The sequence below is a fragment of the Marmota flaviventris genome, chromosome 8 (assembly GCF_047511675.1).
Source record: "Marmota flaviventris isolate mMarFla1 chromosome 8, mMarFla1.hap1, whole genome shotgun sequence".
Taxonomy (NCBI): domain Eukaryota; kingdom Metazoa; phylum Chordata; class Mammalia; order Rodentia; family Sciuridae; genus Marmota; species Marmota flaviventris.
Window position 1 is genome coordinate 106,282,644 of NC_092505.1, and position 14,224 is coordinate 106,296,867.

Below are 14,224 nucleotides of genomic sequence, written 5' to 3' on the forward strand. Positions count from 1 at the left end.
AAATACATTAATGGTCATTAATGGAAGTTATTGGGTATTTTTCCAAGTGTTTACCCTATCACCCCAAGGACTCCCCATTAGAAAGCTCTCTGGAACAGCCAGATCTACTTATTTCCTTAAAGCAGCAAAAAGACTCTAGCCATGTATCTCATTTCCCTTGAGTCATTATAAAGAGTTAGAACAATAAACTGAAGCTTTTTTCCTTAAGATAAAGCCAGAAAAATGTATGATACCTGCAGAGGTGGATGACATTTAGTTCAGCAACACAGAAAAAAGAATACTCTCCTGGGGCTAGGCTCGGTGGTGCACACCTATAATCTCAGCAACTCAGGAGGCTGAGACAGGAGGATGGCCAGTTCAAAGCCAGCCTCAGCAAAAGGTGGGTGGGGTGCTAAGCAACTTTCTAAAGACCTATTTAGAGACCCTGTCTCTAAATAAAATATAAAATAGGGCTGGGGATGCAGCTCAGTGGTCAAGCACCCCTGAGTTCAATCTCCAGTACCATATCCCCACCCCAAAAAGAGAATACTGTTCTGGGGCTAGGGCTACAGCTCAGTGGCAGAGTGCTTGCCTATAAATAAATAAAATGAAATAATTCTTTAAAAAGAAAAAAAGAATACTGTTCTACCACAGACCAAGCCACTAAAGCAGGGAGACAATGGGTTCTCTTTTGTTCATGCTTGAAGGACAGGGCAGAGCCTGACCCTCAGAGGACACAAAGCAACATTCTGTTGACCAGAAAGTGGGGTGCATGGAGCGAGGCACACAAGAGCCCCATCAACATGCCCAGGCCGTTTTGCAGAACAGAAGGGTCCACAGACAAGCCGGTTTCCCCCCTCCCTTCAATTCTCTTTCATGCTCTGTGGTAGGCCAGAGGGACATGTACCATGAGTCACTGCTTCCGTGGAACATTCCCCTGCTGTCTCTGTTCATCCAGGGTTGCTCTGTGAGTGATCTGACCAAGAACAGCAAGAGAAGCCCCACAGCAGTTTCCAGAACCAGCCCTCGGCACTGGCCCATTTGTCAACATTCTCTCTTGGAGACCTAGCAGTATGGAGTAAACCCTGCTGCTCTCACACTGCGAGGCTATAGACACCCCTCCTTGACGACCAGACCTCAGTCCAGTCAGGTTCAGGCTTCCAGAATCCCTGACACAGCACCACACACCTAACCCTCTGGACCATCCCGCCTAACAGGTGACTACCACCAAGTGACCCCATCAATGCCATACAGAGAGGAAGATGAGCCCAGCTGGGCCCTTTCCAGATTCCTGACCTACAAAATTGAGTGACACAGTGAAATGGCTGTTCCAGGCCAGGAGGTGTGGAGAAGAGAGCCACACAGCAGTTTGTGACACACACGTCACAAACTGCACTAAGCGCTAGCAGTGGAAGCCAAAGGCCACCGTGCAAATACAGCCAGAGCTCCTCCTGTACGCAAGTCTGGTTCCCACCACAGCGAAGGCAGAAGCAGGGGAAGAGACCCACTCTACCACAAGGCTTAGAGCTGGGCTCTGGGCCTCCAGGGCTTCCAGACAAAGGAAGCTCATACTGAAGGCCACAAGGGCCACAGGGCCTCCGGTGGCACCATGCAGCTTACCTGCCGCAGGAGCTCCTCCTGGCTGCCATCAGTCCTGCCACCAAGGCCGCAGGACCTCCAGGGGCACCGCGCAGGCCTACCTGCCGCAGGAGCTCCTCCTGGCGCACGCGGATCCTCTCTCTCTCCATCTGGATCCTCTGCAGCCGCAGCTTCTGCTGCTGCTGCTGCTGCGTGGTCAGGGCGGTGGGCAAGGCGGTAGGCAAGTTCATGAGCCCGGCCGGGTTCTGAGAAGGGCGGTTCTGCTGGCTCAGGGTGCTGGGCGCCATCTGCTGCTGGTGTTGGTGACTCATCACTAGAGGAAGAACACACATAGGATAGGTGACAGGGCCTAGGACACCTTATCAAAAAGAAGATGCGTCGTGCTTTTTAAGTATGGATTCCTGAGACTCCTTCCACAGCACTTTCCGGTTATGCCTTGCTATTTAAATAACTATTACCTAATTCAATTCACTCCTGATCACCCAGTCTTGGTTTTATTGTCTGTTGGGAACCTTGCTTCACATCTTCTCCATGTGCAGAGAACATCTTAAGCTTTACATAGAACACAATGGCAAATCAAGCAGATTCCACAAAGGTCATCACAGATCATGAGAGAGTTCACCAGGACCTCTAAGGCTGTGTGTGCACTTTCCCAAGAGCTGACAAGGGCATGTGCTCGCCAGTGCTCAGTGGCTGCGCAAGACCATCGAGGATTGGGTGAATGTTTGGCAATATGGGAACTCAATGCAAGCAGGAGCCCGTTAATGCTTTCTTGGAAAGGGACACCCCAAGAAATCTCAGCTCCACTTGGGAGCAAGTATCAGACTGAGAACAACAAATAGCTGATCTTACAAAGGGAAAATCAGTGAGAGACAGATTACTTGGTACAGTACCAAGGCAGGCAGTATCTATTTTACACTTACCAACATTCAATTTTTAGCATCGAGAACTTTGCCCTGGGAAAGAAGTCCCAAGCTGGGCACAGTGGCACAGGCCTTGCACACACTAAGCAAGTGCTCCACCCCCAACCACACTGGGCATTCTGAATAAAACTGGTGAACTGTAGGAATGTCTCTATTAGGGCTATGGTAGGACACTGCAGTTTTTTCTATTACTATGGAGATAACTGTGTGTGCAAGGATCTTCGTGTCTTATTTCCTAAGACTGCATATGACACTATGGGGTCATGTATCTGTACATGCACACTATATGAAACATGGATCTGGCCAATGTCACTCTCCAGTAACTCCCCAAACAACTTTAATAAGAAAGAAAGAAAAAAATCAAAGTTTTAAATCCTTTAACATATCCATGATTGCTGTTCGCCATCACACACACACACACACACACACAAAAAAAAAAAACATTTTAGAAAGTGCTAAGCTGGGTGTGGTGCATGCCTATAGTCTCAGCCACTTGGGAAGCTGAGGCAAGAGGATCCCTGAGTCTGGAAGTTCAAGGCCAGCCTGGCAATACAATGAGGACCTATCTCAAAAAATAGTTCTAGTTTTTCCTCCAGTTCACCAGTCAAATTTGCTTCACTTCTGTCAGGCTAATATATAATAAAGACAACCACGCTTTAGTTTCTAGGTCAGGACCAAAGACAGAAAGGTACAATTTTATATATTCATTTCATTTCTGAGAAAAAATTAGGATTTTTGCTATATTTGATCTCACTATTTTAAAAGATTTTTTTTAAATGCATGTATTTTAATTAAGTTCTAAGACTTCAATTTACTTATTTATTTATTGGTACTGGGATTGAACCCAGGGCCTTGTCCTTTTATTATTTGATTTTTTTTTTTTTTTTTTTAAGCAGGGATTGAACCCAGGGGCACTTAACCACTGAGCCAGCCCTTAAAATAAAATAACTTTAAGTTATTCATTTTGTATTTTGAGACAGGGTCTCACTAGGTTCCTCAGAGCCTTGCTAAGATGCTGAGGCTGCCTTTGAACTTCTGATACTCCTGCCTCAGCCTCCCAAGTCACTGGGATTACAGGTGTGGGCCTCTGTGCCTGGCTGGCCTTGTCTTTGAAACACACACTCTACCACTGAACTATAGCCCCCAAAGTTAAACCTTCTAAATCTTCCATTTGCTATGTATATTATATGGAAACATATCTTGTAACTAAATTTTCTTGAATGGATTCTATGGTGTCCTAATCACCCAGGTATTGAATGTAAGTGCAGCACACAGGCCATACTCATACTGAATCCATGAATCATGAGCATCAGTGGATGAGAACTTTTGGCTACTTCCCACACTCTTAGTTTGAGAACTGAAGTGGGGGAGGGGGGAACCCACAGTTCCGATTGATGCCAAAATAACAGAAATGTCTATTTCCTTCTAGAGCTTGCTAGAGCATAGCTACCTCAATTCCACAGCAGGCGGGAGTGGGAGGTCAAGGGCTGTGCATATAAGGTTCCCAGGGAAACCATCACTTACATACAGAATCCAATCAGAAAAACCCAGACATGCAGAGGGTGTGAGGAAAGAACTGTGGTCATTTCAAGGGACAGACATTTCTGAACCTTCTAGAAAAGTATGCTCCTACTTTTCTATAAACAACAACAACAAAAAAATGCTCAATATTTTCAATATCCATATAGGCTATTAATCCTGAATTATCTTTTTATAAACCAGAAGTTTAAAATATTTTTAAAAACTGACTCGGGTCTGGTAACTTCAGATTCAAGTGGGACTGTCTTCAGCGGCTTTCCCTAGATGGCACGTGGAACCAGGCTCACCCCACGCACTGCACTTGGCTCCTCAGCTCCTCACAGTGACCTGGAACTCTCGGGGACATTACTAATATCTTATTTCTCATCTGGGGGACTGTGAGACCAGTCAAGAGCTCTTCCCAAACCACACCTTGCTGGTCTGCAACACCAGCCTTGATGAGACACCCACAGGAAGCAATGGTAGAGCCACTGGGGGTCCCTCCATGAACCCAGACTCCACCACTCAGACCAGACCTCTCTGGTCACCAACCGTAGTGTCTGGAGAGGAGCGGACTTACACAATGGCTTTGTTTTCAAAGCCGACAGCATCATCACCACAGGACACTCACCATGGCACTGCTCATAACAGCCCAAGACTGAGCTGAGGTCAAGGGCTGTGCATACCAGGGAGCATGGGCTGCACCTTCAGAGACATCCTACATAATCATTCCAAAGAGTGAGGAAGTTCTGTAGGGTTTCTATGGAACGATCTCTCAGAAACGTGGTCTAGAGGGGCAGAGTCACAAGGTGCAGAGCCACATGTTCTATGGCCAAAAAGGAGGGGCACATGACATCCATGCAGCACTGCCCTCCAGAGGCATCCGCCTGACACTGAGAACAGTGGAACCTCTGGACAGGAAGTTGCCCGCGTCCGCATGAGAGGTCTTCCTTTTCCTATTCTGCTCTGTTTGAAGTTTCCCCACACGCCCTGATACTTATTGTTTTTTTATTAGCTTTGGCATCGCTGTGACCAAAATACCCAGTGACAGGAACAACTTACAGGAAGAAGTTTATCTGGGGCTCATGGTTTCAGAGGCCTCAGCCTATGCTCTGGGCTCAAGATGAGTCAGGACATCATGGGGGACGGACCCAGCAGAGGACAGCTGCTTAGCTCACAGTGGGGTCAGGATGCAGAGAGAATGGAAAGGGCCAGAGGGAAGATGCCCCCTTCCAGGGCAGCCTCCAGTTGCGCCTCCTCTTCCAGCCAGCCCTGCCTACCCACAGTTTCCACCCAGCCAGTCCATTCACACTAGAAAGGACAGATGAGGTCACAGCACCACACTCCAGTCACCTAGCCTCTGAACATCTCTATATTAACACAGGAGCTTTTGGGGACACCTCACATCCAAACCCTAACTCTTATGTAAAACAAATGGAAATGAAAAGTAAGGAAACAAAGCCACAAGACAAAACAAAACAGTAAACATGGCCCTGAAGGCATCACACTCAATATTTTCTTGCTGGGGTAAAAGAAGATAATCCTCAAATTAAAACAAGGCTCAGAACATCATCAAGACATCTCATCATGACTTAAGAGTCCACTTGATACAACCTCTTTTTGGAATGAGACCAAAGCCCAGAGACAAGGGAATTCAGTGTCTGCCAGAAGTGTCCTGGAAGCCAACCGTCCTGACGTCCCCAGGCACTGGCAACGCAGATCTATACTCTGCACCCTCTGGTTGATTGAGTTCTATTACTGAGCTCTCTTGAGACTGGCACTCCTGGACTTCACTGCTGGCTGAGCTGAGACAAGATGCTTCAACTGCACTGACAGCTGAACTTCCAAACCAGAGCCACCCCTTAGTTTAGCCACTCAGAGGCACAGGAGGCCCAAGGCAGCAACACAGTCCCCAGGACGTCGGGGGGAAGGAAAAACATCAGAATCCATGATGAACAAAATACTCCTCGGGATAATGTTCCAGAACACTGTGGGGAGAAAACAAGAAGAAAAAGAAAAAGATGCAGAGTATTCCAAATGCAGAATCTGAGGCCAAACTGGATTATGGGCAGACAGCCATGAACTGCCTCAAAAAGGCCAAAGACCTCGTCAGTCCTAGACCTTCGCCAGTCCCCACAGAAAGGAATAACCCAAACAGAAGAGTTCTCCACTGAAGCAAGAATGCATCAAAACTAAAGCCAGGACATCTTTTTCTTTTTTATTTTTAATTTCTTTCCAAGAGAGTCAGAATTTAAATTTAGATCCCCATTAATCTTTTTCTTTTTCATCTCCTTTTCCTTTTCTTCTTCTTACTCTCCTCTTTTTTTATAACTGGCTTTCTCTTCGGAAACTGATAAAAAAAATGCTCTTAATTGGCATTATTTGATATAAAAGAAAACACACACACACACACACACACACACAAAATAAGCTCCATAGCATCTGAGGTTCAGAGGCCCTTGTGATCTAGAGCCTGGCCTTGGTGAAGCCCCAGCCCATAGGAGATCAGGTGGGACTGGGTTGCTCCCCACAGACACAACTCTCTGGTCAGCGCTGCCTGGGACAGTGTGCAAGGGTGCACGGGTTCTGGCACACGCCCCTGGTCACCTCTCAAAGCCCTAAGAGTAGGACAGGCTAGAGGCCAGGGATGGCCTGGACTCTAGGCTAAGCCAGACTTCATCTGCTGCACGAGGCGCCAACGTGGAGAGGTAGAGGCTTTGCTTCTGCAGCACCAGGGAACAGGGCTCATGGAGAAAGTGCTTTGGCAGCTTCCCCCAGCCAGAAGCTGCAGACACAGAGGGAGGCCAGGAACCTAGGGCCTGCCCGGCTCGCCTCCTGGAATGTTTGACAAACGTCTTCTTGGCCCTGGAGAGGTTCAGTGGCTCGCTCTCCAACGTCCTGGGCTTGCTTCCCTCATTTTTAAAATAGGCTTTGGTCACACTCACACACATACACAAAGCCAAGGGAAGGAAGCAAACCACACACTTAGGCTTAACTACAAAAACCATCAGGGGCCTGCATGGGGCTGGCTCTAAGCAGAAGATGGAAGGGACAGTCAGCACCCCAAGGGTCAGAAGTCACCTAAGCCCTGCTTTGCCTTCTGCTCCTTCTCCTCCCACATGGGCCTGGGGGGCAAAGAGCACCATCTTCAGTCAGCTGTATGTTCCTGGTCACATTCAAAGACAAGGTGCTTCAACTGCACTGTCAGCTGAACTTCCAAAACCATGTGGTTCTGCCAGGGTGTCAGAGGCATGAGGCCGCTTGAGGAAATGGGAAGGCCCTCCAAGGCCTCTTCTGTGCCTCTGTCCTGCCGGGAGTGGACTGTCTCACGTGGGGCTCACAAGTTTAAGAAAATGTAGAACCCATGGCATCTATGCTGATAAAAACAAAAAATGGAATAAATAAACGGGAGAACAGATAAGTCTCTGGATCAAGGAATTCCAAATACTTATGTAGATATAAAGTCTTGAAGGGAAAGGGGGACAGAACTGCCACCAGGGACTTTATTCCAAAGACATAGTACTAAGTGGGAATCAAGGAAACTTTATTTTGGAGAAATCTGAAAAATACCACCCTAGCCATGAGGTTAGGGTCAGCACAACAGGGATGAGACCCAGAACCTCCTTGGCCATGGGGTCAGGGTTAGCAGTACAGGAACGAGACTCAGTGATAGCATGTGCCTCAACATGAGGGGACGAAAATGATACTCTTTAATGCACAACTAAGTACTGTATTCTTCCCCCACAAAACCCATAATCCTGTCTTATCCTGAAAGGGAAAAAAAAAAATCAGACAAATACCAAGCAAAGGGAAGCATACAAAATATTCAACAATACTCCTCAAAGTTATCCAGGTCATCAAAAACAAGGAAAGTCAAAGAACGTGCCAAAGCCAGCAGAGTCTGAGGAGCCAGGGGTAGCGTGGTAGTGTCAGGGGTGGGGTGTCCTGGATCAGGAAGGACAGCGGGTGAACATGACTCTGAATAAAGCACAGATTTACTTAGTAATAACGTGTCGACACTGGTTCACCAATCATAACAAATACAGCATATTAACGTAAGATTCAACAAGAGGACAAAATAGGTATGCCACATATAGAAACTCTGCTCACCTTTTTCTGTAAAACTAAAACTGTTCTAAGGAATATAGTTTCTCTCTCTCTCTCTCTCTCTCACACACACACACACACACTCCTTGTGCCCAATGGATACTGGGGAGCATGCTGGGTAACCTATCTTCGAGAGTCACTTAATTAGTTTTTACAGGGTATATAAAAATAGATGTAATATTCAAAAGGAAATATGATTTATAATGTGCTCCATGAAAATAAGTAGATATTAAACTAAAAATAAAAATGTTGCTTCCAGATGTGTCCCGTGGTCAAATAAGATTGTGAAGTATTGGCTAAATAAAGTTACATGCATTTATTTTACTGCAGGGTCTCTTAAGAGCTTTTATAATGCTAAATGTAGTTACTGAGAGGGAGAGAGGGAGGTTAAGAGTACAGCACTTCTTCAACTTGCAAGACCAGTGTTCTAAACACCCTACAGCACACAAATCTTGCAAGTGTTCCTGTTTCTTAGTACGATACTAAGAAACACTGGTTAAGGCAACTTCCCAGACATCTTGGCAGAATGTTGAATTATGAATGAAACTCAATATGAATTAACATTTATTAAACTCCTACTATCTGCTTAGCTCTTTAAAATTAATTAAGCTACTCAGAACTGAGGTAGAGGATGGAAAACAGCAACCAGATGTTAACAAATCGTTTCGGGAGTCTAAGTGTTAGGGACCGCTGCACAAGACACAAACTAAATATAAAGCCTCTACGGTGGTCATCCCTAGAATCCCAGTTCCCCACCAGGCTGAGGCAGAAAGATAACTTGGGCCAAGATTTTTAGGCCCAGCTGGGCAACATACTGAGACCCATCTCAAATAAATACATAAATAAGATAAAAATACAGGGAAAGCAAAGGTTGTAAAACACTGCAAAAAAATGTCTGCTGAAGTTTTCCATAAGCAAATACTGATTGACAAGAAAATTTCACAGACAGCTTAACTTTATAAATTTTCACAGATGAGCAAAACCTTAGCTCTATATATTCAAAATCATATTTTAGAATTTTTTTCATTTGCTATGATAAAACAACACTGACTGCTCCAATGAACCCTTCCGACATCATTCTTTTGAGAGTGGGATGAAGAATGACATTTTTTCAAAACAAATAAACACAGCATTCAGATGCCCACACTGGGTAATGGACTGACATGCGACCTGGGAAGCTTCTTCCTTGGCAGGAGGTTGGTTCAGGTTGACACCTGAGCTAAGTCTGACCAGTTGCATCATAAACACCTTTAAGGATGCTAAATGCAGCACCAGAAAGGTAACTAGGCTTCCACTCACCCAATCTCTGTCTCCTACCAATGCTGACCCTGAGGTCAGCTGCAGAGAGTGACCAGCCATCCTGGCTTGCCTGGAACTGAGGGAAGCCTCAAGACACAGGACTTTCAGTGCTAACTCTGCAGAAGTCCCTACATATGGGCTGGTTTGTCATCCTCAGCCTGTGACTGTCCAAGGCCCTAGGCCTGCCTCACAGTAGCAGAACCCATGTTTCTATTTCTGCCTAATATGTTCTCTTAAAAAGAAAACGAGGCCCCAGTATAAAAATAACATTCACTAGAAGTCAGGTAAGGCAATCAAGATTGGCAGTGTGTCCTCCTGGATTATAACCAGGTGGTTGCCCTCCTTTTGTTTTGGGTTGGTTTTTTTGTTTGTTTTTTGGTACCAGAGATTGAACCCAGGGGCAAGGAGCCACATCCCCAGCCCTTTTACTCTGTAGTTTGAGACAGGATCTCACTGAGTTGCTGAGGCTAATCTTGAACTTGCAATCCTCTGCCTCAGCCTTTCAAGTCCCTTGGATTGCAGGTATCACCACCATGCCTAGGTACTATAGTATCCACATTCCCTGATAATCAGAGCAGAACTATTACACATAAGTGCTTCTTAACTTTTTAAGAAAATCAAGCACAGCTGCTGACACTGCGTTTCATCAGTCAGGAAAACAGTTCCCAAAGGGCTCCTGGAAGAGCTGCCCCTCCCAAATGTAGCTCTCCTGGGAAACAATGATCCAGTCTCTTCCTGCAACTTGAACCAACTCCAGGCTTCCTGTGGGACGGGTTTGTGCATGTCAACAAGCCCTGGGAAGGGCCAGGTCTGCCCTGCCGCTCAGAACCAGCATATTGACATGGCTCTTCTTTCCTTATAAAAATAGAAAAATGGGACCTATTTCTTTATTAACATGGTTAGTCTAGTGTGAGTTTTATACCTGTCTGGTTATTTCCTATTTTATCGTGTGAAATGTTGTAAAGACACTACAAAGTGTTCTTTTGATTTTTTTTAATGTTTCTTAAATCTCATTTTGAAAACTTAAAAAAAAAAAGAATAAATATGACTTTGGTGCATTTCAAATCTGATTGATGTACATAGTAGGCCCTGAATTCATTCTCCATAAAGTTTAGGGTTATGAGTCAGAAATTGATAACAAAATATCAGTTTCATTTAATGGTGAAGATGATCACCATAGATTTCATTTAAAAGAAGCAATGAAGAAGAGAAAACAGAACAAGCTGGAATCTGCCCCCCACAGCTCTTCTTCTCTGGAGCAGGCCTTGCGCCCACTCGTTACCCCAGTGGTAGGACAGGTAGTGAGTACTGGGTCCCAGTCGCTGCTTCCTCTGAACTTCTCAAGCACCGTGGCTTGCTTAGTGCTCATTTTGCTCTGCCTCATACCCTGTGGCATACTCATCCCTCCTGTTCTCCCAACATTCTTCCTGGGTGGGGCCGTGTATTTACCTCGCACCTTCACATGGTGAGACTTCAGGCTGCACAGGGTCTTGGTCACTTAGACGTGTGTTCTCAAACTTCTCTTCAGTACAGGATCTTGCCCCAGCCCAACATCTTGCTTAGAGCAGGGTTGCCCCTGCATCCAGCGGCTCCTTCCACATTCTGCCTGGGGCCTGGGCAGCCCCTTCCACTGTCTTCTCTAAATTCTCTTGGGCTCGATGTCACTGTGCTTTCCCTACAGCATTTCCCAACTGTCCCATTGAAATTTTAAACAAAATTTTTAAAAATATGTTGAAGAAGCACAGTTCTGAGGCTGGACACTGACTGGGCTTAGCTGCTGCTCACGCCCCTGAGATCCTGGCACGGGGCCTTGGAACACACTTTAAGACCAATGATTTCAACTAATTCACTTATTTCAGAGATGAAGAAACTTCAAAGGCTAAATGACTCAGCAGAAATCACACATGTAGACTGTGGCAGACCTGCAACAAACCCTGGGAGTCCCAAGGTCGTGCTAGGACACAATGGCTGACACCTTCTGATCCATGGCCCACCCCAGCCGTCCTGCGACCCTCAGCAATCAAATAATATCTGCTAAGTGGAAATGTGGTGAGGAGGAGAACCAGTGCCTCTTCCCATCTCATGAATTAGTCTAGTGTGACCAACTTAATCAACTTGTTTCCTTTTAAAATGAAGTAAACATGAATCATGTTTTGATGACAGGCTGTGGGTGGGATCTAGTTTTACACAAAATGGCCTAGCGCTTTGTTCTTTAATTGTCCAGAAAAATTTTAAAAAGAGAAAATCAGATAAACTTTGCATTTCATAATTCAGCAAGGTTCGTCCTAAAGCAGATGCAAAGCTATTCTGGCCACGGGGCTTTCGGGAATTGCAACCTGCAACTAGAAGATGCCGAAACACACAGGTGTGAATAGTGTCTGAGGTCCATGCGGCCCCAGACATGCTGAGCTGGGAGGGTGTTTCAGCACCGAGGGTTCTGGGCACAGCTGCAGGCCTTCTCTCTGTTTATGGGGCGGTCCAGGCTTAACTCATGTGAGCTGGCCAACTTCAGGTGTCACGCAGCCCTGGCTGATGGGAAACACATGTCTACAGAGGTGGAAAGAAAACCCAGCCACAGTCCAGCCTTGACTCAGTCACGGCACAGTGAAGGGAATAGAGGGCTACAGACGCGCCTCCACCTTCCTGATGTCTCTCTCAGCTCCTGCCAACAATGGGCTGCTTGTTTCTCTTATTTCCCAGAAACAGTCTTAGCTGTCCAACAAGGTCAGCAAAAAAAGCAGCTTTTCACTTCAGGGTGGATTTGGTTCCAAAAATCTGCAAAGTATTAGACCAAGAAGTTCCTCTATTCCAACTTCACACTGAAACCTTTATTCCAATTCTGAGTGAGAATAACTATAGGGAAGCTTCTCAGACGACTCAGCTGATAGGCACAGAGCTCAGCCGTGATGTACGCGGACCACACTCTCCCAGCTTGCTTGTTTCAAGCCATGAAACCACTTCCAGGAGCTCAAGGTCGAGCAGATGGACCAGGCCATCCAGTTTCAGCCTTGTAAGCCAACCTGCATTAACTTCACAGGAAACCTTGAATATTGAGCACCAAGAAATGATTTTCCTACTTGCTCTCCTGTCCAGCCCATACAAACAGTAATCCAGTCCACAAACCCTGTGCAAGAAAGTGGACATCTGTGCTCTACTATGTGGGAGGACCAAGATGCCTGTAACACTGGTTTTCACACTTTCCTAGTAAATATGTTACCCTGAATGTTGTTTATTGACACTAAGAGGATTTAGACGTCAGTTCTCATCATTATAATATATCCAGAAAAATGCAGAAAAGAAATCCTGCATCTTCCTGGTATGTTGATTTGGATCCTTTTGCTGTAAAGAAATAATCTTTCTTCTGCTAAGGCAGCACCAGAATGTGTTACCCAGATTCCATCTGATTTAAGGGATAGCGAAAGATCTGTCAAAAGTGGCCTGTGGCAGGAAGCACATCCGCAGAGCTAGTGAATTTAGCAAACAAGGACCTATCTTAGGAAAAGTGGAAACTGGGAGATTTTACTTTGCCACTTCACAAAGTTATCCTTGTAATTCTGAATTTAATTCCACAGCTGGGCATTAGAAATATAACCAAAACTGTTTTATTATCTTCAGACAATAGGTATACTTTTATCCCGACAGGAAATGGAAACTCTGATTCATGCATTTATTTTCATTCGTCAGGAGAGAATCTATGGTCACTTTTTTTTTTTTTTTTTAGTTAGCTTTGCTGAATGATTTTAAAACTGCTCCAGGTGCAAAGCATGGAGACCCAAGCTAAACAGCAGAAAATGAGCCGTGACCACGAGGAGCACAGAGGAGTCACCAGTGAGAACCGCTGGCTTTTACTGATTCCTTTTTATAATATGCCATTTTGGTAAAAATCTTTATTATTTAAAGATGTCACACAATAAACACTAAGAATCCAAGAGACAGTCAAAGGACTCCAACAATTTATGAAAGAGAACTTGCAATTTCTAATAAACAATATTATCAGTTTCCCATGGAATCACAGAAATGCCAATTAAGAAAGAGCCATTTTCCAGCAATCAAATGAACAAAGGTGACAATGTGACATGCTTGGCACTGGGCTAGCAGAGCAGTAAGACAGGTTAACCAGAGAGCAAGGTCAGCAAACCAGGAAATGTCACAGGCCAGATTTCAGGAATTTATGTGTGCATGTATTTCTTGAAGACTGCATCCCTAGATCTTACAGGGTTTCTAGTAAACTCCCAAAGTTAATCATCCTCCGAAGGAAAAAGTATCAGAATGTTAACAGGTGGTGTTTGCACAGCAGGATTACTCTGGTTTGGTTTTGGGTTTTTTTTTTTTTTTTTCTGTGTGTCCTATGGTTCACTTAATATTCACCCTCAATGATCTGAGGTACAGAGTTAGTGATGGACAGAGAGCAAGGTCCCTATCCCTTGAAGATCACAGTCTAGTTAAAAAAAACAAAAAGAGATGTGCAATAGCATATAATTTAAGCAACAGGTTTGTAAGAAACAAGCATGGAGTTAAGTTCCATAGCAAGGGTGGGGAGGCCTCTCTGCGGGGGTCACACGGATCTAATACATCTGAATGACATGTGGAAATCCGCCTAGGGGAAATCTTAGGATGAGAAACTGTTAAGTGCCAAGGGCAGCCCCCGTGGTGGGGAAGCAGAGGCAAGGGCAGGGTGATTCCCGGGGCGTCGCGGGCTGTGGCGGGCACGTGACTGCCTCCCCTCCAGAGAGTCAGAAGTCGCTGTCCAGCTCACTGCTTGGACTGCACAGAAAACTGCTGGACCATTTCACACAAAA

At 45.4% G+C, this 14,224-nt stretch overlaps 1 protein-coding gene across 3 annotated transcripts in view; it reads right to left on the reverse strand.

The window, feature by feature from the left end:
• Wwtr1 (WW domain containing transcription regulator 1) overlaps positions 1-14,224 on the reverse strand; it is a 123,034-nt gene that overhangs the window by 22,586 nt on the left and 86,224 nt on the right. For all 3 annotated transcript variants that reach the window (XM_027933901.3, XM_071615517.1, XM_071615518.1), the window contains one exon: positions 1,680-1,891. In XM_027933901.3, the coding sequence (XP_027789702.1) occupies positions 1,680-1,891 (212 nt within the window). The remainder of the gene's footprint in view (positions 1-1,679; positions 1,892-14,224) is intronic.